Source organism: Orbicella faveolata, unplaced genomic scaffold (genome assembly GCF_042242905.1).
Source record: "Orbicella faveolata isolate gen_17 unplaced genomic scaffold, um_ofav_v1 contig_13, whole genome shotgun sequence".
NCBI lineage: Eukaryota > Metazoa > Cnidaria > Anthozoa > Scleractinia > Merulinidae > Orbicella > Orbicella faveolata.
In genome coordinates, this window is record NW_028301540.1 from 24,906,825 (window position 1) to 24,934,153 (window position 27,329).

Here is a 27,329-nt window from a genome sequence, read left to right on the forward strand (position 1 = left end):
GGGCATACTCATTTCGGGAGCTCAACAATACGCGGATTTCCAGGATATTTTCGCGGGAAGGCTTTGCACTATTTACCCGTTTCGAATTTTTGGTCGAAAGGAAAGCAACACTCACTAACTTATCCTCTTTTCTAGAAAAACCTAAAAAATGATGGGTGCATCAGCCCCTGTTGTTTCTTTCGCCGCTGCAATGTCCGGAAATTCAAGCCAAAATTTGGGACAGGGCGGACAAGTCAAGTCAATTCTACATCACAAGTTCATTCACTTCACTTGATGCATCTTTTATTTTACCTAAAAAATACTCTTAATATATCAAAACATTTCGTCATTAGGAAGGTGATTGCTTCGTTACATTGCTCTACATCAATTTTAACTAACTATTAAGAAACTATTTCAATGCTAGGTTTGGCGCTACAAACCAATCCTTTACAAGCCCAACGTTGTCTTAGCCAACAGAAACTATTACTTGTAATTAAACAGTTCAAGTCAAATCTAAGTTACATTACACATCAAGTCTTTTGATTAGTTCTTACTATGTTTCATTTAAGGACAGACGTTAAGATGACGTCATTAACATTTGTGTTTGTTTCTTTATTACATAAAACAGATAGATTCCATGTTGGCATGAGTCTGTTCAGTGATAGATCACCAAGACATCAAAATGTGGTAAGAACATCAGTGACACACTAACCAAACGGCTCGTGTGCCACTTTTTTGTTCATACCATATTTTGACGTCATCTGTGATCAGTTACTGAACAGACGCACAGCATTAGATCGACCAACACGTTCTGTACGTCTAAAGCAAACGGATGGAACGTGTTGGTCGATCTAAATTCGAGTTAAGCTCGACGTTTGACCCAACGGTCGACCTTCACCCGTTTGAATCGACACAAATTGCAATTTAGTTCGTCTCTTCGTTCAATGATTGACCTAGTAGCTTCGCCTAACGCTGACGTCTCTGGGAAATAATTAGTCGGGCGTTAAGAAAGAATGAATATGATTGAGCCGAGTGCCTAAGATAGCTGGCAACAGTTTCTTCATCCCTTTTACTTTGATGAATGAATACTACCACTTTTTGTGTGGCTTATTGGCCCCACTAAGTCAGCATCCGTCAGCTGGCTAACTGGAGACAGAAAATCTGCCAAGTGAGAGCTCAGGACCACCTTAAATTTTTGAAGACTTACGGTGCCTCTTTTAGGAAAACAGGGGGTGCCAAGCTCGTTTTCGAGCTATAAGATAAAATTGCTCTGTTGCTTTGGCAACCAATGATGTCACGAGGTTGACCAAAACTTGTTTACCAATGAGTGAGTGTTTGTCTGAAACCAAAATTGTAGCATCACTTGATAAAAAGTGGTAGTATTGATCCATCAAAGTATAACTGCTGGAAAGTGCTGGAAACTGTTCCCAGTCACCTTCAAGAGAGGAAGTCATAATAGCAACAAACAAAACAAAACAAAAAAAATAACACGTAAAAATCAAACGAGTAACAACGTAACAATAAAAATAGTTTCATTTTTTCCAATTAGAAAACTGTTTTGGCTGCTGCAAAATTTGTCTACAACCTCTCAAACCTGCATTATATAATATTCTCTTCAAATTATGTACGCGACGTAACACTACACTTCTTTTAAAATTGTGCATTGTAATTTCTTAACGTTAGGTCTGTGCATAGGTTCATAAATATGCGGGACAAAATAGTAAATTTAACCGCGTGAAAGTTCCCTTTAAATTGCGTTGCATGACTTCTGAAATCAATTCGTTGAAGCTGACTAAGATGGTTACACTAGTACTTGTGGAGACAGGCAAATGGCGCCAGTACCGCAGTTTACAGCGCCACTGGAAGAGTTCATTAGTCCGGAGTCATGACTGGGTTTTCGTCCCGGTAAGTATGACTGTCTGTGTCTTCTTGAATTTCGTATGGCTCAGGTCTTCGTAAATACTGCCGAAAGGAACAAAAATTAACCTAAAAATGCTATAATAAACAAGTGCTTTTTGAAAATAACTGAATTCTTTCCCTAGCGAAGCAAGAACTTTTCTTCAGATGAAACCAACTGTAACCCGTTCACGAACAATTAGCCAGAAGTTTCACCACGACGTTGCTATGCAACACGCGCATAGTTACTACGTCATGCTCACGTGAAACCTGTCCACTTGTGCTGTTTGGATTTCTTGCAGCACTGATGTCATTCATGTCAGCTCTATTGGCCAAAGATCAGTCTTATTACAATTTTCCGCCAATATTCGACTGCGAGTGCTATTTGAAACTCTTACAAATAAGGAAATGACACGAAAGATGTTTTCAAACTCTTTCTCCACGAACACTTTATAATTAAATGCACTTGTGTTGACGCTGATTCACTGGAAATTAAAACTTTGCCTTTCAAAATGTCTTTGAAAACCTCCTCATTTAAAGTGCACCCATCTCACCATTTTCGATAAATCCACGCGAAAGTACCCGAAATTTTTCTGATTCCTGTTGTACGAACGAAAATGGTCTCATCAGCGGCATGTTGCTTGGCAACCTAATTATGCTCGTACCCAGAGCCAACGGTCTACCTCAAAACGGCACGAGGAAAAATCTCTCTTTGAAGCCACAATTCAATTGGCCAGATTCTTGAGCGAGGATTTCACTAATTCGACGCTAGTTTTCCTCCAAAAAATATCACTGGTTGCTCTCTGACTGAAAAGGAGAAGGAAAGGGGAAAACGAGAAGTGCGAAATTCAACGAGCCTTCCACGCAGGCCACGACCGCAGAACCTAACAGAACTTAAGAAAGCTGGCTTACAGTAAAGTGTTCCAATGAACTCCACATATTTTAAATTTCCTTAAAAAAAAAGTCTGCGTATAGTTCGCAAGTGTTGTAATCGAACCGTTTCAGTAGCATATTAACAGTTGATATATGCTCGGGAAGGAAATCAGCGTTGAATAAGTGAAAATTTTAGTCCAAGAACTTGGCCAATCTTTCATTTCAAACATTGTACGAAGGGGTCCTACATACCTTTATAAAGTCCAGAAAGGTGAACCCAAGCGCAAAGTAAACCTAGAACAATACATAACCAAATGTTATTCGCTGATGTTACAATTAAAGCTCCAGCGATTGCCACCGTCGATTAAGCCTGTTGTCTTCGACTAGTTTGGAAAGAAAACTGTTGGGTACATACTACGTTTATCAGCTGAGTAAGGCGCGACGAAAGTTTGGTAAATAGGTTTTAACGTTCAACTTGTGTTGTTGTCACAGGCAACTGGCTTCGTATACAGTGGCAACTTGTCGGCCTTTGACGTTATTGGTAGCAAAGCGCGCGAAATTGCAGGCGACGATATTGTTACCATTGGAAACGGGGAAAGTTGCCCGTGGCAACACCGTAATTTCAAGGCCAACTCTTCGTCGCCAAAGTTCCATCGCGCCTTACTCGACGGATAATCGTAGTACTTGTAAATTGAAAACTACGACCAAAATTTAATAACCCAAATCATTATCCGCAAAACAGACACTGTTCATTGCCTAGTAAGGTCAATCGCTTGCGGCATGTGTTCCCACAACATTTCGTTTCCTCACAAACTTTCACTCGTGTTTCCATAACGCGATCGAAACAAGGAAAATCCTTTCTATTTTTTTCATTCAAAAAGTGGAGTCGAGCTTCCTTTATTTAACATACCCTAAACTGCCGCTTATAAACCCTGGGCTGATAAAAATTTGTTAGGGGTTGTGAATGGGTCTATGAACGGAGGGGCTTACATCCGGTAAACAAGAGCGGGGGGGGGGGGGGGCAGTACGTCCGGGGGAGACTTATAATCGGAAGTAACATTGTTTACAAGTGGATGTACCAATAACCGGGGGGGGGTGGCTAATAAGCAGGAGGACTTATAAGCCGAGTTTAAGGCACAGTAATTGAATCCTTTACAAGATTTCACCTCCCTTTTCTCTCTCGGAGGCGTCTGTGTACCTCATAAGGTTTTCTCATGACAAATTCTAGGCTGCTGCCTTAAAATCGATTCGCGTAAATTTCCGTCAGAAACTTCAAGAACTTCAAGAAACTCACACTTACCAGTAACAACAGAAAGGTAACGTAGAAGAGAAGATACAACCCAACCAGAATATAGTAACCTGCGTTTGGTGGTATTTCAGACTGAAAATAGAACAACAATAAATAAATTAGGAAAAAAAAAACTAACAGTGAGAGCGGCCTAATTAATGGTTAGTGCACTGAACTCCGGGTTTTTTCGTGTTGTGTTTTCGGACATGACAGTCCATTCTCAGGCGCAATGCCTCTCGCTAACTAGGTGCATAAATGAGTACCGGAATATTGTAGGGGAAACCTGAAAGACCTATTGAGGTTAGTCAGCGAAGGTGTTGATGATAGACCATATTCGTATTCTCGGTATTGGACTGGAACTAGCTTGCAACCGAGGCTAATGCTGGGAGTCTTCAAATACCGTTAACTTCCGAACGTAACGTCAAAAAATTGTGGCCGCTAATAAATCCCGAAAGTAGCGACCCCCAGTCGTAACAACTTTATGTAACGTTTTTTTTGCTCCCCGAAAGTAACGACCCCCCGAAAACAACGAGCCCCAAAGGCTGCCAATTTACGGCACTAGAAATAATGTCATGTGACGTTTCAATGTAGTCAGCATCCATATCAAGATTGAACCAATCGTTGCATGTCAAAGGTCTTATAAGAGTAGACTGTTTACCGTCTGCTTTTTTCCTTTGGAAAGTCTGCAAGAGAGATGGGGCGAGGGTTTTCAGACGAGAGGAGACTGGGATGAGATAAGCCCCAACCCCTCCTCGTTCATACCGCCCTTTTTTCACTGACGTTTGCATGAATAAACACTGTTTACTACTGCAAATAGTCTATACTCAGTGTGAAGTCTATAGTCTGTATTCGGTATGTATAAGGGGAGGGGAGTGGGGTGGGCGAAAATGCAAGCTAGTTTCGTAACTTACCACATATTCAGCAACAAAAAACATATTAATTCCTATGACCAGAACGGACATTAACCAAGCTACACCTTGCATTACCCTGAAGGAAAAAATAAAATAAAGCAATTTGAGTCTGCTCACAGTCACGTTAATTTCCACGCCGGTTGTTTTGGCGGGAAAAAAAGCGGGAAACAACTGAGGACTGCGGAGGGCATGGCATTCTAAAAAAAGGCGGGAAAAACCTAGAAGCCGTGACAAGAACGTGTGATACTAACTGGCGGGAAATTGTGGCAAGAAAACAAATCGCTATCTTTGCTATGACCTACCTTCCGTTCTTAAAGGATTTCATGATAGTTTGATCTCCAGTAAATTGTAGCACCGGAATCAGAGCAAAAGGGAGCTGATGAACAAAAAACGAGGAAATTATCCGTAAGATAATGGTTAACAAATCCCATTTTGTTCACAAATCAGTTAACAGTGACTAGTGAATTTGAACTATCCCGCGGCAAAATGAGCTAAACTGAAAAGGGGACAAATACTAAAGTATCCACTTTTATCGGGGTTTGAGGAATGTTGTAAATTTCAGCAATATTTATGAATCAGAAGCTTAACACATCTGGTAAAAGATTCTGTTGCTGAAAACGGAGGATCTTTAAGGGGGAAACCTGTAACGGCATTTCACAGGTCTACTTGGCAACGTAAATGTATGTGCGCGAGAACATTGGTCAAGATAAACAGCGAATGTATGACAAAAACTCCACTACACTTTCTTCAGCACCGCCACATTCGTCAAACATGGTCAGCCAAAACACTTATCTAATGCTTTTACAATTCATAACTAACAGAAAAATCCCGTGCCAAGGAAGTAGTTTATGACGTTTATAAGGCCGAGTTATTATTACTTTGAATTTTAATCTACTTAACGCCAAAAGGCCTCTGGCAATATACCTGCAAACTCTGCAACACATTAAGAAAGTCATTCATTCCAGTCAAATCTTGAACGCCTTCGTAAAACGCTACAAAAAGTGTAGGAGCAATGGCAATTGATCTTGTAAACAGCACACGCTTCCATCTTGCCCAGGAAATCTTCAAGAAGCCCTGCACAACAAATCAGATTGATACACTACACTAGTTTCTTCAATCTTGCACACAAGCAACATCCAGTTTTTTTGTTTTTGTTTTTCAATGTACAAAGCCGGTGTTGTCCAGTCGGAGTGTATTTCATCGTAATTTCATTTCGTTCATTCCTTCAAAATGACACACCTTCGCCGTCAAGCATCTCTTTTCCAATATTTTACTCACCTATTCTGACAAATGGCCCCTTTTTCAGTCAATGTTTCTTTTACTTTAACAATTTTACAATTGAGCCCTTCACAAAGGGTGGAATATAACAACAGAAAGGAATACACGTAGGTTCAACGCTAGTGCGTGAAAATCACGGACGAGACTGTGGTGTTTGCGGAACAAACAGAGACTGGATTTGACAACACAACGTTTTAATCCGCCATTTTAGATGGTCTCTTCTATTCAAGCACATGGTCACTTCCAAATAAGGAAATACCATATATGGACATACACTACATCCCTCCCTAACTTAATAAAGAGCTCCACAAAGTCTAATAAAAAAAAACATATGAACTAATCTTGGCTCTTTCAGTTCAATGTCTCAAAACAAATGAATAAAATGTTGACAATTGATACACGATAAACAGTCTTTACAGTTCAGTCACTTTTGGCAAATAAAGTCCTTCATCCACTTAGGGCTCTCTCTTTTTCTGACTGGACGACTATCTGGCTTTTCTGGAACTGCAGAAGGTACAGTTTGTCTTTGGGAATCCGGCTGAATCCCATCCATCGAATCTTGCTCGAAACTAGCTCCTTCTTTGGGTGTGTCAGTTGTTTTTGACAGAGCCGGGGGCTCAGTTCCTGAAGCACCTGGGTTTACAAACTTCTTCATGTGACCAGTATTCCTCATTTTACTTTGGCCAGAAGAATTCTCAATGATAACTGCATTTCCATTCTTCTCTACTACTCGATACGGCTCGAGCTCAAATGTTGGTGACAACTTGTTCTCGCGGTTCTGACGTAGCAGGATCATGTCGCCCTCTGCAATGTCACTTGTTGTGGCATGTCTCTTTGAGTCAGTATACTCTTTCTCTCTTAGCTTCCTGCGAGCATACCTTTCTCTGAGAAGAATTTGCCACTCTGCTTCAGTAGCCTGATCACGAGAAGGTTTAGCCTGTGGCAACTTATCTCTTAACTTTCTTCCCATAAGGAGCTCAGCTGGAGATAGTGAAGTGACTGTATGGGGAGTGCTGCGATACTGGAAAAGAAAGTCTTGTACTTCTCTCTTCCAATCTTTGCCTTGTAGTTGTGCTATTCGGATTGCCTTCAGGAGGGTTTTGTTGAGCCTCTCTACTTCGCCATCACTTTGAGGCCAATACGGGATGCCCTTCTTGTGATCAATCGATAAGTACTCGAGGAATCCTTCAAATTCTCGTGAAGCAAACGGTGGACCATTATCACTTCTGAGGGTTTCGGGCAAACCATGAGTGCGAAACATGCTCTCCATGCATTTGATCACATTTCCTGCATCTGTCTTGGTCAGAAAAGCTATTTCTGGCCACTTAGAATAATAGTCAACTACAACGAGCAAGTGTCCCTTCTTTGGAATCTCTAGTAAGTCCACAGCAATTTCACTCCATGGGCCTTGAGGCAGTGGTGTTGACCTTATTGGTTCTGGCTTTGGTCTGGGTCCAACCAGCTGGCATGGGTAGCAGGCTCGGATTAACTTTTCAACTTGCTTGTCAAGGTCTGGCCACCATACTTTCTCTCTTAATCGAGATTTCGTTCGCACCATCCCTTGGTGACCCTCATGAGCCAGTTGAATGGTCTGGTTCCACAACTTTTCTGGAATGACAACTTTGTTTCCTCTCATAACCAGCTGTCCCATTATCCAGAGTTCATTTCTAACAGCTTTGTAGGTTGTTCCTTGGAGTTTCAACCAATCACCAGAAGTTATGGCATGGCGAACCAGTTGCAGGGTAGGGTCTCGCTCTGATTCTCTCTCAACTTGGCGGGGTGATAATGCTGCAGGTATGGCATCAGCAACTATGCTGCGTGCATATTCTTCTGTCTGCTTGATGGCTGCATCGGGAGTACTATCTACTGGCAATCTGCTCAATGCGTCAGCGGCGTTTTCTCTGCCAGGGATGTGTCTGATGCTAAACTTGAACTGCTGCATGTATAACAACCATCTTTCAATTCTGGCTGAAGGTGGTTTTGAATGTGGACCAAACACAGTGACCAGCGGCTTATGGTCAGTGCAAATTTCGAACTCATTTCCATGGATGTACAGGAAGAACTTCTCACAGCCCCACTTCACCGCCAGTGCCTCCCTCTCAAACTGAGAATATCTGCTCTCGGGTGGAGTTAGTTTTCGGCTAGCATAGTGTACAGGTCTGTACAGGCCATCAGCTTGCTTTTGTTCCAAGACAGCTCCGATACCTACTGGTGAGGCGTCTGTGGTGACACGGGTCTCCGCTCCTTGTTTGAAGAATGCCATGACTGGTGCCTGCGTCAGCTGCATTTTGACTGCTTGGAAAGCCTTCTCTTCAGCAGTGCCCCATTTCCATTTGGCATGTGATTTGGTTAGATCCCACAGTGGGCTGGCAATGATCGCGAAGCTTGGAATGAACCTTGAACAATATTGTGCCAAACCAAGGAAGCTTCGCAGCTCTGACTGGTCCTTTGGTCTTGGTGCTTGCACAATGGCTTCAACTTTGTCACCAGATACTTGTAATCCCTCGTCAGTAAACACGTTACCAAGGTACTCCATGCTATTCACGCCGATCTGGCACTTTTCATAATTCAGTGTTAAGCCACTCTCTTCTAATTTCTTCATGACTTGATTCAACCTTTCGTCATGTTCTTCTTCAGAAGCGCCAACTACACGGATATCATCATGAATATTGTGAGCGCCAGGGCAATCTTTGAGTATCTGCCAGATGATGTGTTGGAACTTCTCAGTGGCCATATTGACACCAAATATCAGACGTTTGTAGCGGTAAAGACCATTAGGTCCTGCAAAAGTGGTAATGTCTCTTGACTCTGGAGCAAGTTCTACTTGGTGAAATGCCATGTTCAAATCTAACTTGGAGAACACTTTTGCCCCTGAAATTTCTTGCAGTGTCTCTTCAATGGTAGGCACAGGGTGTTTTTCTCTTAATATCGCTCGATTGGCTTGTCTCATATCTAAACATATGCGAACATCACCATTTGGCTTTTCGACACTAACAAGGGGGTTAATCCAACTTGTTGGACCGTTCACTCTCTCTATCACATCAAGCTTCTCAAGTTCCTCTAGTTTGTCAACAACCTTTTGTTTCCTGCTGAACGGAATTCTTCGCATAGCTTGAGCAACTGGGGTGACACTTTCATCTACATGCAGTTTTAATTGGAAATTTCTCAATTTTCCAAGACCAGTAAACACTTGAGGGTACTTTGCCTTAAGGGCAGCCTTCTTATCAGTAACATCTTTGAGTTGACAAGCGTTCACAGAAACACCCACTTTCAAGACACCTAATTCTTCAGAAGAGCTCCTGCCCAGCAATGTGTCTGCGGAGCCTGGCATTACGAAGAACTCAGCTTTCAACGACGTTTGTGTATTAGGTACACTAATGTTCAACATGCATTTTCCTCTAAGCTTTAACGGCTGCTGAGATGCATAAGCATAAACTTTCCTGTCAGTCTCTAACAACTCTAGCTTTCCATTGGACACTTTATCAAACACTTGCTCAGACATTAAGTTGCAGGTAGCACCTGAGTCTATGATGACATTGACAGGTTCACTTTCAATCATAAGAGGTAAAGTGTTTGACTCACCATCTGAGGTGCTAAAGACATAGAATCCATCATCTTTATTGACTTCGCTTCCTTCCACGTCATCTTGGTCAGGCTGGTCGCCTATGGTTCGTACGCCTTCTCGTTTTCTTCCAGATTTGCCTCTTCCTTTGCCATGTTTATCCTGTTTCGTGTGACAACAGACCTCCATGTGCCCACGTTTTCCACATTTGCTGCAAGTATGGTTACGAGAAACTTTACAATCTTTCGCCATGTGACCTGTCTTATCGCATCTCCAACATTTGCCTTGCCATGGCTGCTTGCTCTTCGCTCCTTTATCGCCCTTACTTCGGTCTTCCCAGGTACGATTCACAGTTTCTTCGTTTACGAGAACCAAGGCATCCTTATGGTGATAGGTGCTCACGATTTCCAGAAGTTTGGTCAGACTAAGGTTTTCTTCGCGGTAGAATTTGCCCTTCAGTTCCTTATTCGTGATATGCGAAATCACAATATCTCTCACCTGGTTATCTTCTTCTTCACCATAGTCACAGTGTTCCGCTAAACTTTTCAAACGCGTAACGAAGTTGTTGATCTTTTCGCCCGGATTCGGCTGGCTGGCAAGCAGTTTTTGTCTCGCTAGAGGTACGTTCTTCTTCACTTTGAAATGGTCCGAGAGACACTCCATCGCTTTATCGAACTCTTTGTTGTCTCCTCGCACTTCAGCTGAATACGTTTTGAAAATTTCACGGACTCCAGGTCCTGCGAGATGTAGAAGTAGAGCTCGCTTTTGCACTTTGTCTTCAACCCCTGAAGCTGCCACAAATAGTTCGAACTCAGCTTTCCACTTGTCCCAGCGTTGAGCCAGTGTGGCTGGTTCCCCAATGCAGTCGAAGGGAGATATGCACGGTAATCCACTTAATGTGACCGCCATCCTCGTCGCCAAAATGTGGTGTTTGCGGAACAAACAGAGACTGGATTTGACAACACAACGTTTTAATCCGCCATTTTAGATGGTCTCTTCTATTCAAGCACATGGTCACTTCCAAATAAGGAAATACCATATATGGACATACACTACAGAGACTGGGCCATTTTTCAACTCAGAATGGCAGAGCCAATCAAATACAAAAGTAACAATAACCAATCAGAGACGCGCTGACGTGCACACAAGTGGTTTTCTTGGTACGCTTTTTTTCTTTCAACACAGCACAAAGCATGTAAGAACTAAATAACTATCAATTAAAAAAAAAAAAATGAGATTCATACCTCCATGGCAAATTGACCAGAGTAAGTTCCCTAAGAAAGTCAAACCAAAACAAAATCGTTATGTTCACATTTCTGGGCAACAATTTCGTATTCAGATACAAGGGACTGAAAGAACGCATAATCAATAAACTGAACACTTAGCAAGTGCTGCTTAACCCATTTGACTCCCGGAGCTTTTTGCTAAAAACGCATTTTTTGGACATTTTCAAGATTTTCAGCCAGGATATAAGCCAAATTAGCACCAATCTACTCAAAAAAAAAAAAAAAAAAAAACATTTGCAACATGACAGCATGCCTGTCTTTCCAGTAGCATCGCGTTTTACCACATGTTTGCTCGGGCATGCGCAGAAATTATAACGTCTCTAGGCTTTTCGGCTTTTTTGTTTTTTTTTTTTCGCTTTTCCTTTTTCTTTTTTTCTTATCTATTTGCTGCAGTGATTGACCTTCTACTGGGCTTGCTTCCAGTTCAAAAATTTCTGAGAAAGCATCATCGAGACAGGCAATTAAACACTCAAAACATCGATGTGCTTTATTACACGGTTTATTACTATCCTACCAAAACAAAGTAACAACAACCTTTTTCACGTCAGTTTTAAGTGTTTCCTCAAAGCGCATCAGCGTTTGTAGCGTTTTGGCGTGGACGAAGAATCGAAAACGCATTAGTGTAGACAAAATCTTCAAATACTTTCTAATGTCTTGGAAAAGAAAAAAAAAAACATACCGTCATTGTTGAGCTCTGACCAGCTGCTAAGATTCCTATACCCCAAATATACAAAGCTGCAGGCCCGAACATGCACCCAAGAAACACACCCTGAAACACAAACAACACGTGTTATTTAAACACGTCTTATAAACCAAGTGCGAGGGCCGTACTGGGAAAATATCAGCCCTTGGTCACTCTGCTCAGATTCACACAACTTAGGGCTGATGTTGTCCCAAGAATAGGACCAAGCAATCTCGTCAATGACAGATTTATTACGGGTGCTGTTTAGCAAAAAATCTCACGAACACAGGACGGAAAGACGCCCTTAACTTCGAGCGTGCAATTCGGGTTGACTCGACTTAGTGTTATGATGAAATAATCTGCAACAGCTCTGGTCGCACGAGACATTTTTTCTCAAGGGAATGGTACACTTCCTTGAAGGAAGTAACCTTTCCACACGCAACCCGCCAGAAACATGCTATAACGTGCAGGAAACAATCCCTCGTGACTACACCGCACATTGCACATTGTATCCTAATTCCCAAGTCACCGAACACCACTCTTCCTGCGATAGCTTTACTTAAATAAAAAACAAATCAATTCCTTACCCCTTTATAAAGATCTCCTTTGATGGTGGAATTCCATTGAAGCTATAGTTGCGTGTACACACAAAGAAAGAGAAATTAATATTTCCTGGCCCAAGGTAAGACTCTTGAAACTATTTTTAACAGAAAATAAAAGAGATGGATCAATAGAGAGTCAGTAAGAACTGAAGGCTCAAGAAAGGGGTTTCATAAGGGACATGCGCGACTAAAGTGTCACACAATTTACTGTGACACAACATCGGACTCGCTGCATGTGACTTGGGAACTTTAATTGTGTTTTTTAAAAAGCAACCTTATACAGTCGAACCCCGGAGGGGGGGGGGGGGGGGGTGGGTACTGCCAGAAAAATTGGGTGGATGTGTGATGCCCGCTTCCCAAAACCCTTACCCCATTTATGACCAAAATCTGCGATATTCCCTACCCTATTCATGACCTGACCAAAAATTCGAAAGCCTATTTATGACCTGACCCTTAAATCAAAACCCAGTTTCAGACCTGCGTTATAATTAGTTCCCTAGTTCAGACCAATGTTAAATTACCGTAAACATAATCTGTGAAGGGCTTTTGTTGATTTTCTTTCCGATAATGATGAAAAAGTGGCCTCTTCTTAAATACATACCCATATCAAGGCAAGAGTGCAAAAAACCATACCTTTTTATGACCAAAATGGCCAAAATCAGCTAAAATCGATACCCTTTTTACGACAAAACAGCAAAAAAACCATACCCTTTGGGGCCGCACATACAGGAGGTATACAAAGAGATTATGTGAATTCTGGTTTCGCTGGGGCTTAGTGAAATGTCCCTTATGTAGAGGAATTCACATGATTGAGGTGTCCATAAGGAGATGTTTGACTGCAAAAGTTTACAGGAGACACATCGAAGAAAATTTGTAAGAAATACTATTTACTTAGGGAACAAATTAAACATGTGGCTTTAGAATGGAACATGTACATGTGACTTCTAAATCACAATTATCCTTTCAATTAAGAGTCACACATGAATTCAAAACACAATCCGTGCATAGTGTACAGATGGTGTACAAAAGCCAGATTACTTTACAAATTAACGAGCGCGCTTTCGTAATTTTCTCAATCGTATAATAAATGACTAATCATATGAAAGCTCGGGCAATTAACAATTTACACTAATCGTGATATTTGATAGTTTTAACAAAGGAAATCATGACTGTAACAGTGTCTGGATACGATCATATCTGATCTAATTAGCATAGCTTTTTACGATTATATTTCTCCGGTTTCTCCTTAGTTTTAGTCTCGATTGAGAAGATATATCAAACACTCAAGACAACGATTGACGATATTTCCAAACACCTCGAAGTTCGTCACAAATACTCCGCTGCGCGTCGTATTTTCAACTCTCTTCTCGGTGTTTGGAAACGTGGTCAAACACGGTCTTTCGTGTTTGATATATTACTTCAAATTTGAGAGAATTTTCAAATATCACTCGAAGTGCAAATCCCCGATTGTACTCACATTCATACGATTACTTATGGTAATTTGAACCTTACATGATCTGATGAACTCGTGTTTACATTGAATATTGAAGCTTGCTTGATGTTGTTTGAGTTGCAGGAAGGATACTGAAAACAAAAGGAATTTTAAAATCAACTTATTGTGAACATTAAAATATCACCCATACAACAAGATAAATTGTTTACATCTTAAAGTACCTTATTACACATTACTTTCAAGGAAAAAGAAAGTGACATATTTGAAAAAGTGAAAGCTAAATGTACAACAATTGTCCAAATTCACGAAAATTATCATTCTTAAATAAACGGCCGCTTTAAAACTGTAACAGTAAGGGAGTTTGGCTGTAAATTTCAGTAGGCCAAATCTAAGTTGAAAGTCATTTGAAACTCGAACAACTCCACTCGATCCACAACCCTGGAAACGCGAAAACTTCGAGTCTCAAGCCTATAGTCACGAGAATCGAGAACTTCAAATTTCGAATCTCAAGTCAAGAGCTTTGAGTTGAGCTTCAAGTCAAGAACTTTGAGTTCTGAGCCAAAGGGTTCGGTTTCGAGACAAGGAAACAAAAAACTTATCGCTCGATTATCTCTTCAGAAGAAAAAAATAAACTTACTACAGTAATGTTGAAACTCTCAACAACAGCCTCACTGCAGCAGAATGAAATGGCCATAGCCCATTGCAAAAAACGTGAGAGGACTGGGAAAGAGTATGGTTGTTTTCCGTTTGTTTGAAAAGCTAAAGATATTCAAATGAAAGATCAACTAAATTTGAGAGTCTTAAGCAAGAATAGAAGTATTTAGAGGAGGAAAATGGCAAAATGATAGCTCTTCAAATATCACCTAAAATAGAGAGTTTGTATGGATTGGGTAGACAGGCAACAAAATCTTTTAAGGGTTTGTATGGAATTTTGCAACTTTTGCAAGGCTCCCATTTGGACAATTTTCCTCTAAAAACTCTCAAACTTGACTGGGTAGCTTTTCATTCAGTAAACTTTTTATTTCAGTTGAAATGTTTAGATTTCTAATCAATATAAGAAACTCGTCCCAGTCCTCTCACGCTTTTGCAATGAACTATTGCAAGGAAGGAGGCTGTCATAGAGAGTTTACAATAGGAAAAAAAAGACTATTTAGTGGCGTACGTTTGGTTCAAAAAAATCACCTACGCAACTGGTCCGCAGGGACTGCTCATGCTGGCACTGAACTCTAGCTTCCGCAGTGTGAATCAACTAGGAGTATTTCTAACCCCCCCTCCCCCACTCCCCCCCCCCGGATGGGATACCAATCTATCACAGGCCTACTCAAAATCTATAAGTCCACTAGAAGTCGTTTAAGTCTTCTGCAAAATCCATAAATGTTCAGAAAATGAGCTTTGAACATTTTTGCAAGTAACTGGTGTTATGTTGGAAATTGTCATTAACTCCTGACTGATTATTGTACAGTATCCACTTGTATGTATACCGAAAGATGCATTGTGTATTAAATAGTTATGAATTTTGCAATTAGAATGCACACAAACATTTTTAACTGAGCTGTAGTAAATTCTAACTATGACTTAACTTACCACATCCATGTATGTCTTCCCATAAAATGCCTGAGGTAACAAAGTTGAAAGAGATAACTTAACAATCATACAGGAAGTGCCTACAAGAATATGGCAGCAACTTTTAAACCCAACAGGCTCATAGCTCTTTGGACTGAAATCCGGTTTCTGTGCATGTAGCTTTAATAGCAGCTATGAGTAACCAGCCTGGGGATAAGAGTAATTGTTACACCCCCCTCCCCCCCTTCCCCCCCCCCTCCCCCACCGATGGATGCTAGTGCATTTCCATGACAATTTCCAGGTAAACATTCAAACCTCTGCTGGCACTAAAATTGTAGTAACTTCCACCTCAAATTACCTTATCTAAGCTTATCATTTTCTGAAAACTTTTTTGATACATCAATTCATCAATTGAAAGAATAATTTGCATTTGTGACATGCTAGCCCCACTTTCAAAGACGATTGAGCCATAAATCAATTAAAATGTCAGGCAACAGCCATAACCTTAAATATTGGAATCTCTTTAACGATAAAAATCTTCTACTACCTGTGCAAATACTGCGACCACAAAAATGTTGATGACCAGAGAAACAAATAATGCAATAGCTGAAACAAAAACACAAAAGGGATTGCAATGACATTGACCTCCGTGTAATAAAAACATAAATTACACAGTGGATATCAGACTCAACCTTGTTGTCAGGGTTTGCCTTCTTCCCCACCCCTTGTAGTGAGAGAGAGGGGACGGGGAAGAAGAGAGAGCCTGGGAAAAGGCTGCATCAGAGTGTCTAAAATCTCACATCATTGCTACAACACCCACTGCTTATTTCTTACACATGACTTCAACCACATGATCTTTGCTGACGTCATTGTTTACATTTTGCCCCATTAGCATACAACTTTGCGTAGAGAAGGCATCAAGTTAGTTATATATTGATGAATTCCAAACAGTTAAAGAGCTTGTGAAATGTTGAAATGTTTGGCTCACTGGGTGTAATGAATTGAATAAAAAATTGACTTTCAAAAACTGCAAAATTCCTGAGCGACAATTTAAAAGCTGTAATGAGCCAATTATATGTACATTCAACAACAGTTTATTTCTACTACTGTAAACAACTAAAACAATTTACAAGATTATAATTATAAATAAATAAATAAACAGTACAGTACATACAGCAGTGAGACACCCAAAATAACTAAAAAGCTAAACTAGTTGTGTGACCGACTTGGTAAAACTTTGAGACTTCAAATCCACACAAAAAGTACAAGACTTTTGTGCGTAATTTACATCAGACTCAACTTCCTTGGGACAGTTGATCATGCTAGGCCCTTCCAGTACTAAGAGTTGATATTTTTGTAGCTCAACCAGAAAGCTACTGATTCACTTAATAATTATGCCAACAGAGGAAAATAATGTATTAACACAGATTCCCCTACTACTTTTAAAGGTATAAAAGCATGTCTTTGCACACAAGTATCTACGGTTCTTCATCTTGTGTGATTGTCTGTGTTAGGGTAGTTCTGAAAAGAAAGTGTTATTGCCAACTGTCACTAACAACAGTTCTTTGCAGAACTACCCTCACCCAGACAATCACGCAACATGAAAAACTGATACTCCTGGGTTCAAACTATTTACTATCTGCAATTTCAATCTTTGTATAACCATTACCTGATTCTATAAAAAAGTACATGTTAGCTTCTTTCACTGCTTTCTCGTCTGACCTTTTAACATCTCTGGACTGTAACAACAAAGAAATTAAGAATAAGGCAATGTTACCTTATGGTCATCAAGTGAGTAGATTATTAACCAGGCAAACTTTAGTTACATATTTTGTTGAGCATCAAAGGCTACGCTACAATGTATACTGTGTACATTACACACTGATAATGGCTCCTTGTTAAACAGGCCACGAAGTAGCCAGTTAAAATGCACCCTATCATTGTGGTGCTCTGATTAATAAATTTTTTTTTTTTTTTTTTTGAATTTTTTTTTTCTTACATCAGACTATCTGCACAGCCTTATGTTCATCAGCTGGCTAAAAGAAGGTTGCTGTTACCCAGAATTCTTCTTCATATATGTTGTGGTTTGATATTACCCTTAGTACATTGTTAATTTTGTACTATCTTTTGTTTGATATGTATCATCATATATTATCAAAAACTACCAAATTGTTCTAAGGGTTAGGGTTAAATTGAACTAACAACATATATACATCATCAATCAGAAGACAATCTTTTTAGCCCCAGAGTTAAGCTAACAACAAATAACCAAGTAGGCATTCTCTAGTACAAGAATGCTTTACTATACTGTGTATAGTCTCCAAGAGTTCAGTGAGGGAGATAGAAGTGGAAGCAGTGATCAAGACAATCAAAGAGAGTCATGAACATAAAAATTTAAATTAATACATGTGCCACATGACGCTGCTCTCTGATTCTTGTTATCTTTTTGTACCTACATGTATGTTTGTATTCTGAACTCATCTTAGTAGAATCTTACGCCACTTTCTTTCACCTGCCCAGTACAGTGCGTTGGATGCATAAAAAAATATTACATGTACACATCATGTTGTACCTACCTTTACTAAAGCTGAGTGAAGATACATGTTATGCGGCATGATAACTGCTCCGACTATCCCCACAGCCTGCAAAACAATTCAACACAAATGAAAAACAAACTATAACAGAGACAGGACTTGACACTGGCTATGCTTTGTTAGTTTTCACTCATCCTAAATATGAATGACCAATGTCATCATCATTAAATATGTTGCAAAATCTTCAGTCTCCCGAAATAAAAAAATATCTCAACATGACCTACATGTACAGCAAGTAGTCTGCAGTGTACGTGTTATTTTTGGAACTGAGTACTCAATAAACCAGGTTTTCAATGCCACCATCTTAGATTGTAATTATTGGATGCTTGATGCTGAGAGTTGGGACAGAGGGGTGTGGGGGTGGGGCACTGGAAATTTTCTCCCCCCCCCCCCCCCCTTCACCCATTTCTTTCACCTCATGCCTACTTCTTTGGCAATTTTCCCTCCCCCCAACCCTCCACAGTTACCAAATCTAAGATGAAGATGGCAGCCTAATATCAAAATGTGAACTCACGCACCTAAAATACACCTGCACTGCAGGCTAAACATGACCAAAACTTTAAATTTTAACATTAATGTGATAATCTTATAGTGTCTAGTAGATTAATGGTTTTGTTGTTAGCTGGCTCTTTTAGTTTTCGATTTTCTATTACACAATTAGATCATGAGCTTGAGATTTCTATCACGTATTAGAAAACAGTCCTAAGAATATACATGCACTGGTTGGTTGAAAATCATGTTTCTATGACTCGATAGAAACACAGAACTAGCACGAGCTGTTGATGTAATGATGGCGCGAGCAAAGAGAATTTACATTTTGATAATATCAATGTTAACAAGTCATTTTCTGTTTTTTTTTTTTTTTTTTTTTTGTTGCAGTGTTTTCTAAAAGGAATAAAAAAGATGTTCTCTGTGTTTCTATCGAATTATAGAAAGACTCGTGAAAGTTTGGGAGAACTCGAAAAAGCTGTGGAAACACTCGCCTGCAGCTCATACTCCCAAACTTTCACTCGTGTTTCTATAGCTCGATAGAAACATGGTACATGTTTTCTATTTCTTAAATAGTTGAGGAGGATGCAGCCTGAGCCAACTTTCACGCATAGAAAACGAGAGCAAATAATCTAATTGTTTTAGTATAAATCTACTAGTCATTCACAACTTTATCTAAATCCTCTTCACAGACACTTCAAAAACACCAAGAAGCAGCTCTCATTTTGTTAACAAGGGCACACTGCTATGCCACTCACTATCTACCACAGAATAGATAGTGACTAGCATAGCCAATCGGAGAACAGCATTTGTGATAGAACGCTAGTAGATTTATACCAATATTAACTACATACATCCATAACTTGCAACAAATTCGCAACTTCATTGAACATGTTCCTACCTGTAAAATACTGTCACTGTCACAGTTTTCACACCATGGTACAAACAGGCCCTTCATGACTTCACCCTGATCTGGTTTAACTTTTATATACTACAAGTAAAATAAACAAATTCTTTAGCCTTAGCATAAAAAGGTCTTTACAATTCGCAGACTTTCACACCATATAAACTCCCTATGGTTGGGATACTGTAGGTACAGTAAAGCCAAAACTACATGCATTTATTGATTGAAAGTTCTATTAATTCTCTAATACTTCATAACACCGTGAAGTGCAGACTTGCAATTTCCTTGTTAGACATATACACGTGAAGAAGCTAGTCATAAAAGGGGATAAGTGACGATTTTGGTTGCTTTTGTTTTTTTTTTTGCTCCAAATTAGCTGAATTTTTGCATGTGGTCTTCAGTGTAATAGAAAAACGTGTTCCTGTACTTTTGCTGCTGGTTTTTGCTTCACTTTATAAAGATGCCGCAAGGAAAACCGAGTGGTTTTTTGCATACGCAATATCCTGAAAACGAAGCAAAGTTTAGCGGAAAAACTACGGGACATTGCTAAACATACCCCAGTAAACAAAACTCTATGCGAAATTTGGAGCGTTTTCGACAAAGTTCACTTTTGATTAAAATACCTAACGCCCTTTTCCCGCCGAGGCTGCAAATAAACGAAGCCGGACATTTGTTATGATAAACAGAGCCGATCCTTTGTTATAATAGCCAAGCCAAGCCAAGCCTTTGTTATAAGTCGAAGTCTCGCCTCGGTTTATCATAACAAAGGATCGGCCCGCCGCGACCACAAGGACTTTGATTTCACTTAGAAAGCCGCAAAATGTCAATTTCCTGCAACGCATAAGCTCAAAAATGTTAATTTTAGGTCAAAAAAGGTTTAAATGATGATTTCACATTAACGCGTGACGGCAAGGAGGTTGATTTCACTTAAAAACCAGCGAAATGTCAATTTCACGCAACGCATAAGCTTAATGATGTTGATTTCAGGTCTAAATAGGTTAAAATGTTGATTTGACGTTAACGCGTGACGGCAAGGAGGTTGATTTCTCTTAGAAACCAGCAAAATGTCAATTCCACGCAACGTTTAAGCTCAAAAATGTTGACTTTAGGTCAAAAAAGGTTTAAATGATGATTTCACATTAACGCGTGACGGCAAGGAGGTTGATTTCACTTAGAAACCAGCGAAATGTCAATTTCACGCAACGCATGAGCTTAATGATGTTGATTTCAGGTCTAAATAGGTTAAAATGTTGATTTGACGTTAACGCGTGACGGCAAGGAGATTGATTTCTCTTAGAAACCAGCAAAATGTCAATTCCATGCAACGTATAATCTCAAAAATGTTGATTTTAGGTCAAAAAAGGTTTAAATGTTGATTTCACGTTAACGCGTGACGGCAAGGATGTTGGTTTGACTTAGAAACCAGCAAAATGTCAATTTTACGCAGCGCATAAGCTCAATGATGTTGATTTCAGGTCTAAATAGGTTAAAATGTTAATCTCACGTTAACGTGTGACGGCAAGGATGTTGGTTTCACTTAGAAACCAGCAAAATGGTAATTTCACGCAGTGCATAAGCTCAATGATGTTGATTTCAGGTCTAAATAGGTTAAACTGTTGATTTGACGTTAGCGTTTGACGGCAAGGATGTTGGTTTCACTTAGAAACCAGCGAAATGTCAATTTCACGCAGCGCATAAGCTCAATGATGTTGATTCAGGTCTAAATAGATTAAAATGTTGATTTCACGCTAACGCTTGACGGCAAGGATGTTAATTTCACTTGGAAAACAGCAAAATGGTAATTTCACGCAGCGCATAAGCTCAATGATGTTGATTTCAAGTCTAAATAGGTTAAAATGTTGATTTGACGTTAATGCATGACAGCAAGGATGTTGGTTTCACTTAGAAAACAGCAAAATGGTAGGAGCCCATGATAGGCTCCTGAAAATGGTAATTTCATGCAACGTATAAGCTCAAAAATGTTGATTTCAGGTCAAAAAAGGTGTAAATAAAAATAAAATAAAACAAATAAACATTTCAATAAGCCTTTTCCAAATACGGCAACGTCTTAAATGGCTAAAAAATCACGAGATAAAACATAGTTTTCGACAAACGCGATCATAGCTTTATGTCACGCATCACCATAACTTCCAAGTCCAAAATGAGCTGGTACCTCTTATGCCTGATGAGGATAACAACTTTGGTGGCTGTTTAGTTTTGGATTTAAGAATTTGATGACTCCACGTGAAAACGCGCTATAAATAGGGCTGACAGATTAACAGATTAACCCTTCTGCGCAACGTACGGATCTCCATACATCTGCATGTCCCCTGATCCCAGAAGCTCAAAACACTACAAATCATGCCGATTTGAAATAAAATCAACGCAAACTGGATCACAGATCTGTTACAATCGATCGCCACTTGCTGGCCATTATTATGTTTAAATCTAGTTACCAGTTCGAGAAACGTCCGCAGAACGTAATCGCAATGCATGCTGGGAAGGGTTTTTACACCTCGTGCGCGGGAAAACATGGCGGTCGATACAAGACAAATTTTATAAGTCTAAAACCAGTTCTCGCTTTCCAAACTTTGACGCTAACAACACTTGGCAAATGGGCCACAACTCACCAGAGGGTATTTTTCTTGGGCAAGAACTGCTCTTGGACTTTGCTACCTGGCTGAATCTGACTTCGAACGCCGATAACACGATTACGGTATATCAGCTGCCTTCGAAGTTTCAGAACACATTTTGATTCTTTAAAACGTGCTGATGACTTACGGGTTTATCGAGGCTTTATGATGCCTCTCAACCACCAGGCAGGCATACAAGGTTCTTTAAAACAATGCTTAAGATGTTAGTTGACAGAGCTCTAATGCGGCACATCTCTTTTTTGTTTGATGGCATTTGGTTTGACGCTCGATTGATTCACGTGTTGTGTTCACGTCACAATAACTGGTGTAAACAATCTGTTCCCAGATTTCCACTCTATATGCTGTGGGATTTGGTTTTGACTTCATACGTTATAAACAGTCTGCCTGTTTGCTGTTCAACAAATAAACTCCTAATAAAGCCAAGTTTTTTGCCTATGTTTTAACTCGAAAACAAAGCAAAAACCAGCGACAAAAATACAGAACCACGTTTTTCTATTACATTGAAGACCACATGCATAAATTCAGCTAATTTGGAGCAAAAAAAAAGAAAAGCAACCAAAATCGTCACTTATCCCCTTTTATGACTAGCTTCTTCGTGTATCTCAAAATGACCAAGACATCATCACAATTAAACATGCATGTACAAGGCATGTTTCTCCATTTATTATGAAGGTGTGAAGCTTTCCCATAAGATCTACATGACACTACATAATAGTGAGCTGACCCACTTTGTCCCAGATTGTTCTTAAGTTTATTTAACAAATGCAATGAAATTGCTAAATTTGCGATCTGCTTGGGAAATTGCCCACAAATATTGCAATGGCCATGGTCAAGCAGATGAGATCTAAGTGGCCAAGTAAAAAGAACAGACACTAACTGTTCACGTGCAATAATCAAATAGCAAGCTCAAGACAGAGGAAAACCTGTGTATCATACCTCATACCCAAATGACACTGCCATCACTGTTATCAAAAATGCAAAGAATGCTTCCAGCTTTCTAAGACCTGACATAAAAAATAATGACAAGTCAACAAGCATAACATACAAACACAATAGGCCCTGTTTGGCGCAAGCCAATTGTATTATTGAAGCAAACATTTGCCAAATGAATGTTTTTAGACAAATCTTTTAGACAAATGATTGACAGACATTTCACTGCTTATCAAGAATTGTTTGAGGCACAGGTACATGCATGTAACAATGTGCAGAGCCAGAATTTTTTAAAGAAGTCACAGGATGGTGGAGGGGGAAGTGTTGTAAATTATTCAATCGGTGAATGACAACTCCACAACAAGGCATGCTAAAACAACTTCAATCAAATTCTAACCGGGAAGGGAGGGAGGGGATGGTGATTTGTAGTTGCAGGCAGATGTCTGGATGTCTACACTGTAGTTTTAGAGTATTTTAGGATTCTTTAGTTCTGCTATTTATAAGACTCTATAGTTTTGCAAATGGGAAAGGTAACTCAAATGACCACACCTTGCACCATTTTAAAGTGCCACTGAAACGAAATTTTCGTACTCTCTTTTATTAGCCCAGTTTATAGTTTCAAACGTGCTTAAAATAACGGTGAACTGTATTTCTGTCAAATCCTAACGGAAAGTTTTTTTTTTTAGCTACTAAAATCAACTTTTTGGAGCAAAACTGTGTCCGGGCTCTGGAACCGAGTTTAAGGACCTTGTGACGTCACTGGTTGTATTCACGCGAGAAGCGCTATAGATTCTCTCTTGTTTTCACTTGATTTATGCAAGTTTATTCTTCATATTGTCGATACCTGCTAGTTTTCTACCTTGTAATTTCTGTCCAGCTTTGACAGGAAATACATATCATGAACGTTGGAGGGCGCCAAAGAGTGTAGATTCACCAAAATAAATGCTACAGATTAGAACAGCTCAGTATACTTTTCGAACATCTTGAGTACTCGATTGGATATTTCGAAGACGAGTGTGGCAACTTTTATATCACGTCCTGAAGCCTAAACACGATATTTCGTCGTCTGTTTTCAGCCTGGTTCTGAAATTTGGATCCTCACGTTGATCTAAGGTCTATTAACAAGGTTCGAATATATCCTCGGCAACTTTACTGCATTACAAGCCGCAAGCGCATCAGCCATCCACACAATCACGAAGTTATTAACGGTCCACAAGCTTTGAGTCGAGTGCTTCTTTGCACACAGAGGGCATCTTTTTATGATACTAATAAGTGAGAGTTCTTGTGGTAGACAAAATGTATCTTTGAAAATTGTGATCCGCAGCGGGGTTTGCCATATCGCCGCATACGTATCAGTGTAAACAAAGCGGGAATTTCGCTTCTCTTTGGCACGTATCTCCCAATTGCAATATTTCACGGCCGATGGATTACTTTGAGTTCTTTAGCACATACTTATGTCTATGATCTTCATTTAATAGTATCCAAGTTCAAAGCAATTCGTTGAAACGTCACTAGTTTACACTCCTTTCGAAGGTTTATTAAACAGAATTTGAACCAATTTGCATATAAGACCTTTCGGGGCCGACGTTGTCACGCTTTCTCTCGTTTCCTGAAAACAAACCTGTAGGGTTATGGCAGCTTAGTTTACCTTTATAGTTTAAATTCGCTCCCTCATATAAAAGAAGAGGGTTTCCTAAATTGTTGCTGTTGTGATAACTTGTAGGATGTAGCAGATACAACTGGACTAAAGGTCACTGTGACACAATCTCGCCCGCGGTGAAACTCACAAAGCGTCCGGTTTCCTCGAAGCGAAGCGACTCGAAAACTCGAAGCGTTGTTGCTGCGATTCGTGCAGCAGAACTCCGGATAATATTTTCAAAAGCCGCTTTCTCTTGTTTTCATGTCTTTTTTACTTTATGAGTGTAGATATTGTTTAATTGAGTGCTGGCCATTTCGCCAAGAGTCCCGATCATTTTGCGATCTAAGAACTCCCACTCGTTTGCTTGCTTACATAAAATATCCTGCAAAAATCCAATTAAATAGACTGAAAAGCCCCAGGATCGACTCTTGACCTCTTCATGTCTAAGGCTACTGTTGTTATCTGCTTTACAGCTCTGAGATGTCATTAAGATGTTTTTTGGGGGGGCTTCGAACAGTATTCTCTTCTCTCATAATCACTCTAAATTTTCAGCGCGGCATGAGAGTAATACAACCAGTGACGTCACTAGGCTGTTTTGGCCGCGCCAAGATGGCCGCCAATTTTGGGCTTAACCAGCCAACTTCGAACGGCTGAAAAAGCAGTTTTCGCTTACCGTATGCGAAAAAAAAGTCTGCAGTGTTTCCAAGTAAGGTTGAAACTTTATTACTAAGCAAAAATCTCACATACGAAAATTTCGTTTCAGTGGCACTTTAAACAAAATATGGGGAAAAAATCTAACTTACACAGTACATGTACTTAGCTCAGTAATTCTTTAAAATTAATCTGACTACATATCAAAGCCTAAAACCCTCTTCCAGATCTTTTTGTGCTTGCCTTTTTCTCCCAGTCAAAAAAGTAGACCATGATGAGAAATAAATACTTTTTCTCAAATATTTTTTTTCGTTCATAAGGAAAACGGTAGCAGCAGGAACTTACCATATTTATCAAGAAACAGGAAAATAAACGTGTCAGTAATTGTGATCAGAACACCACCATACAGAGGTATCCTGTCAAGCAAAGAAGTGTCAAATGTTAGCCACGATGGCATAATTTATGTAGATTATACTGACAGTATCTATATCTGGGGGAAAAACTCCCACATAAAAAGGACGGGGCTGCTTGTTGTACCTTTTAGGGGTTAAAAAAGCGGTTTTTGAACCTCTTGGGGGTTCAGCTTCAAAAAGTCCACAGCGGGAGCTTTTGGAATACCTTTTAGGGTATCAAGCTGAAAAAAATATGACAGGACTGACAGGAGATAATGTGTTGTTTTAGAATTGGTACCACTTAGGGGTGAAAGAGATTTCAAGCCACGCCCAAGAAACAGGATCTTGGTGCCTCTTAGGAGTTCTTTTCAAAATTTTTGACGAGCACCCCAGTCCTTTTTATGTGGAGCCCCCCCAGGATCTCTATGTGTTGCACTTCAGTGTTACACCTGGTACAATGGCCAATTGTCTCTATGGGACGTGCCTGCAGGGAATCATGGTTACCGTAGTTTATTCATCATTCTTGTACTGGATGTTTGTTTTGATGAACACAGCTACCATGATTAAATGCAGGCAAGTCTTGGCCATTTGCTATTTTGCTTTGTTTTGGTGTATGGTAATCTGTTTGTCTTTTGATGGACATAACTACCATGATTCCCTGCAGGCACATCTCATAGAGGCAATTGGCCATTTGCTATTTTGCTTTGTTTTGGTGTATGGTAGTCTGTCTGTGTTTTGATGAACATAGCTACATGTACCATGATTCCCTGCAGGCATTTTTCATAAAGGAAATTGGCCATTTGCTATTTTGCTTTGTTTTGGTGTAGGGTAGTCTGTTTGTCTTTTAATAAACATAACTACCATGATTCCCTACAGGCACGTCTTATAGAGAAAATTGGCCATTTGGTATTTTGCTTTATTTTGGTGTATGGTAGTCTGTCCATAGACCCTCTATTCTGTCTTGAGTTCATCAAGATCACAATTAGCAATTAAGTATAATTGACCACAGGGGATTTGAAAAATTCTGAATGCAAGGGGGTGGCCCCATGGAAAGATAGAATTAGAAGGTCTGTGGATTTCATTTGAGAAACTGAATTCTCCGTTTCTCAAACAAAAATAGCTCAAGCAAAAAAACTTATGTCTGTTGATAGACCACAGGTGACCTGAAAACAAACCACTAAGGAAAATGCTAAATTGTACCTACAGTAGGGTAATACTGAACCACAACACATGCAATTAACTATTTTTGTGATAACTGAAGGAATTCCCACAAACTCTGTCATTGGTCAAGAGCTTTTAGGTAAAGGAGAAGTCTGCATGTACAAGCCAAGTGGCTCATCAGGCCAGAGCTTATCCCGGTTCCTGTAGCATGAAATGACTAGGAGTACAAGTATTTCTACTGCTAGTCCATCGCAGGGTTACCCCCAGCATTAAGGTTACTTCAAACCTTCATGGGTGTCTTCCAGAAAAAAGTTCATATGCGCACTGTTTTCAAGGAAACTCCCACAAACTATCTATCAAAAGAAACATTATAAAATGTAGAATTCGATAAAATTATGTTTTGTTTTGGATTTTGTTTTCCAAAGTCAGCAGAGGCCATCAACTCCAAAATGACTGACTGACGTTCCAGCGAATTAATCGGGTATCAAATGCGATCGTTCACGCAAAATAACTGTTCAGTGTTAATCACAAAGCCTCAATCT

The 27,329-nt window shown here is 39.8% G+C and overlaps 1 protein-coding gene across 3 annotated transcripts in view; it reads right to left on the reverse strand.

The window, feature by feature from the left end:
• Positions 1-260: 260 nt before the first annotated feature.
• Positions 261-27,329, reverse strand: part of LOC110057875 (natural resistance-associated macrophage protein 2-like) — a 35,466-nt gene continuing 8,397 nt past the window's right edge. For all 3 annotated transcript variants that reach the window (XM_089285131.1, XM_089285130.1, XM_089285129.1), the window contains 17 exons: positions 25,580-25,650; positions 22,951-23,018; positions 19,358-19,447; positions 17,950-18,015; positions 17,043-17,112; positions 15,921-15,979; positions 15,395-15,424; positions 13,870-13,941; positions 12,343-12,384; positions 11,753-11,842; positions 11,032-11,061; positions 5,872-6,021; positions 5,250-5,323; positions 4,948-5,023; positions 4,049-4,129; positions 3,001-3,042; positions 261-1,941 (listed from right to left, as the gene is read on the reverse strand). In XM_089285131.1, the coding sequence (XP_089141257.1) occupies positions 1,852-1,941; positions 3,001-3,042; positions 4,049-4,129; positions 4,948-5,023; positions 5,250-5,323; positions 5,872-6,021; positions 11,032-11,061; positions 11,753-11,842; positions 12,343-12,384; positions 13,870-13,941; positions 15,395-15,424; positions 15,921-15,979; positions 17,043-17,112; positions 17,950-18,015; positions 19,358-19,447; positions 22,951-23,018; positions 25,580-25,650 (1,201 nt within the window). In that variant the 3' untranslated portion in view covers positions 261-1,851. The remainder of the gene's footprint in view (positions 1,942-3,000; positions 3,043-4,048; positions 4,130-4,947; positions 5,024-5,249; positions 5,324-5,871; positions 6,022-11,031; positions 11,062-11,752; positions 11,843-12,342; positions 12,385-13,869; positions 13,942-15,394; positions 15,425-15,920; positions 15,980-17,042; positions 17,113-17,949; positions 18,016-19,357; positions 19,448-22,950; positions 23,019-25,579; positions 25,651-27,329) is intronic.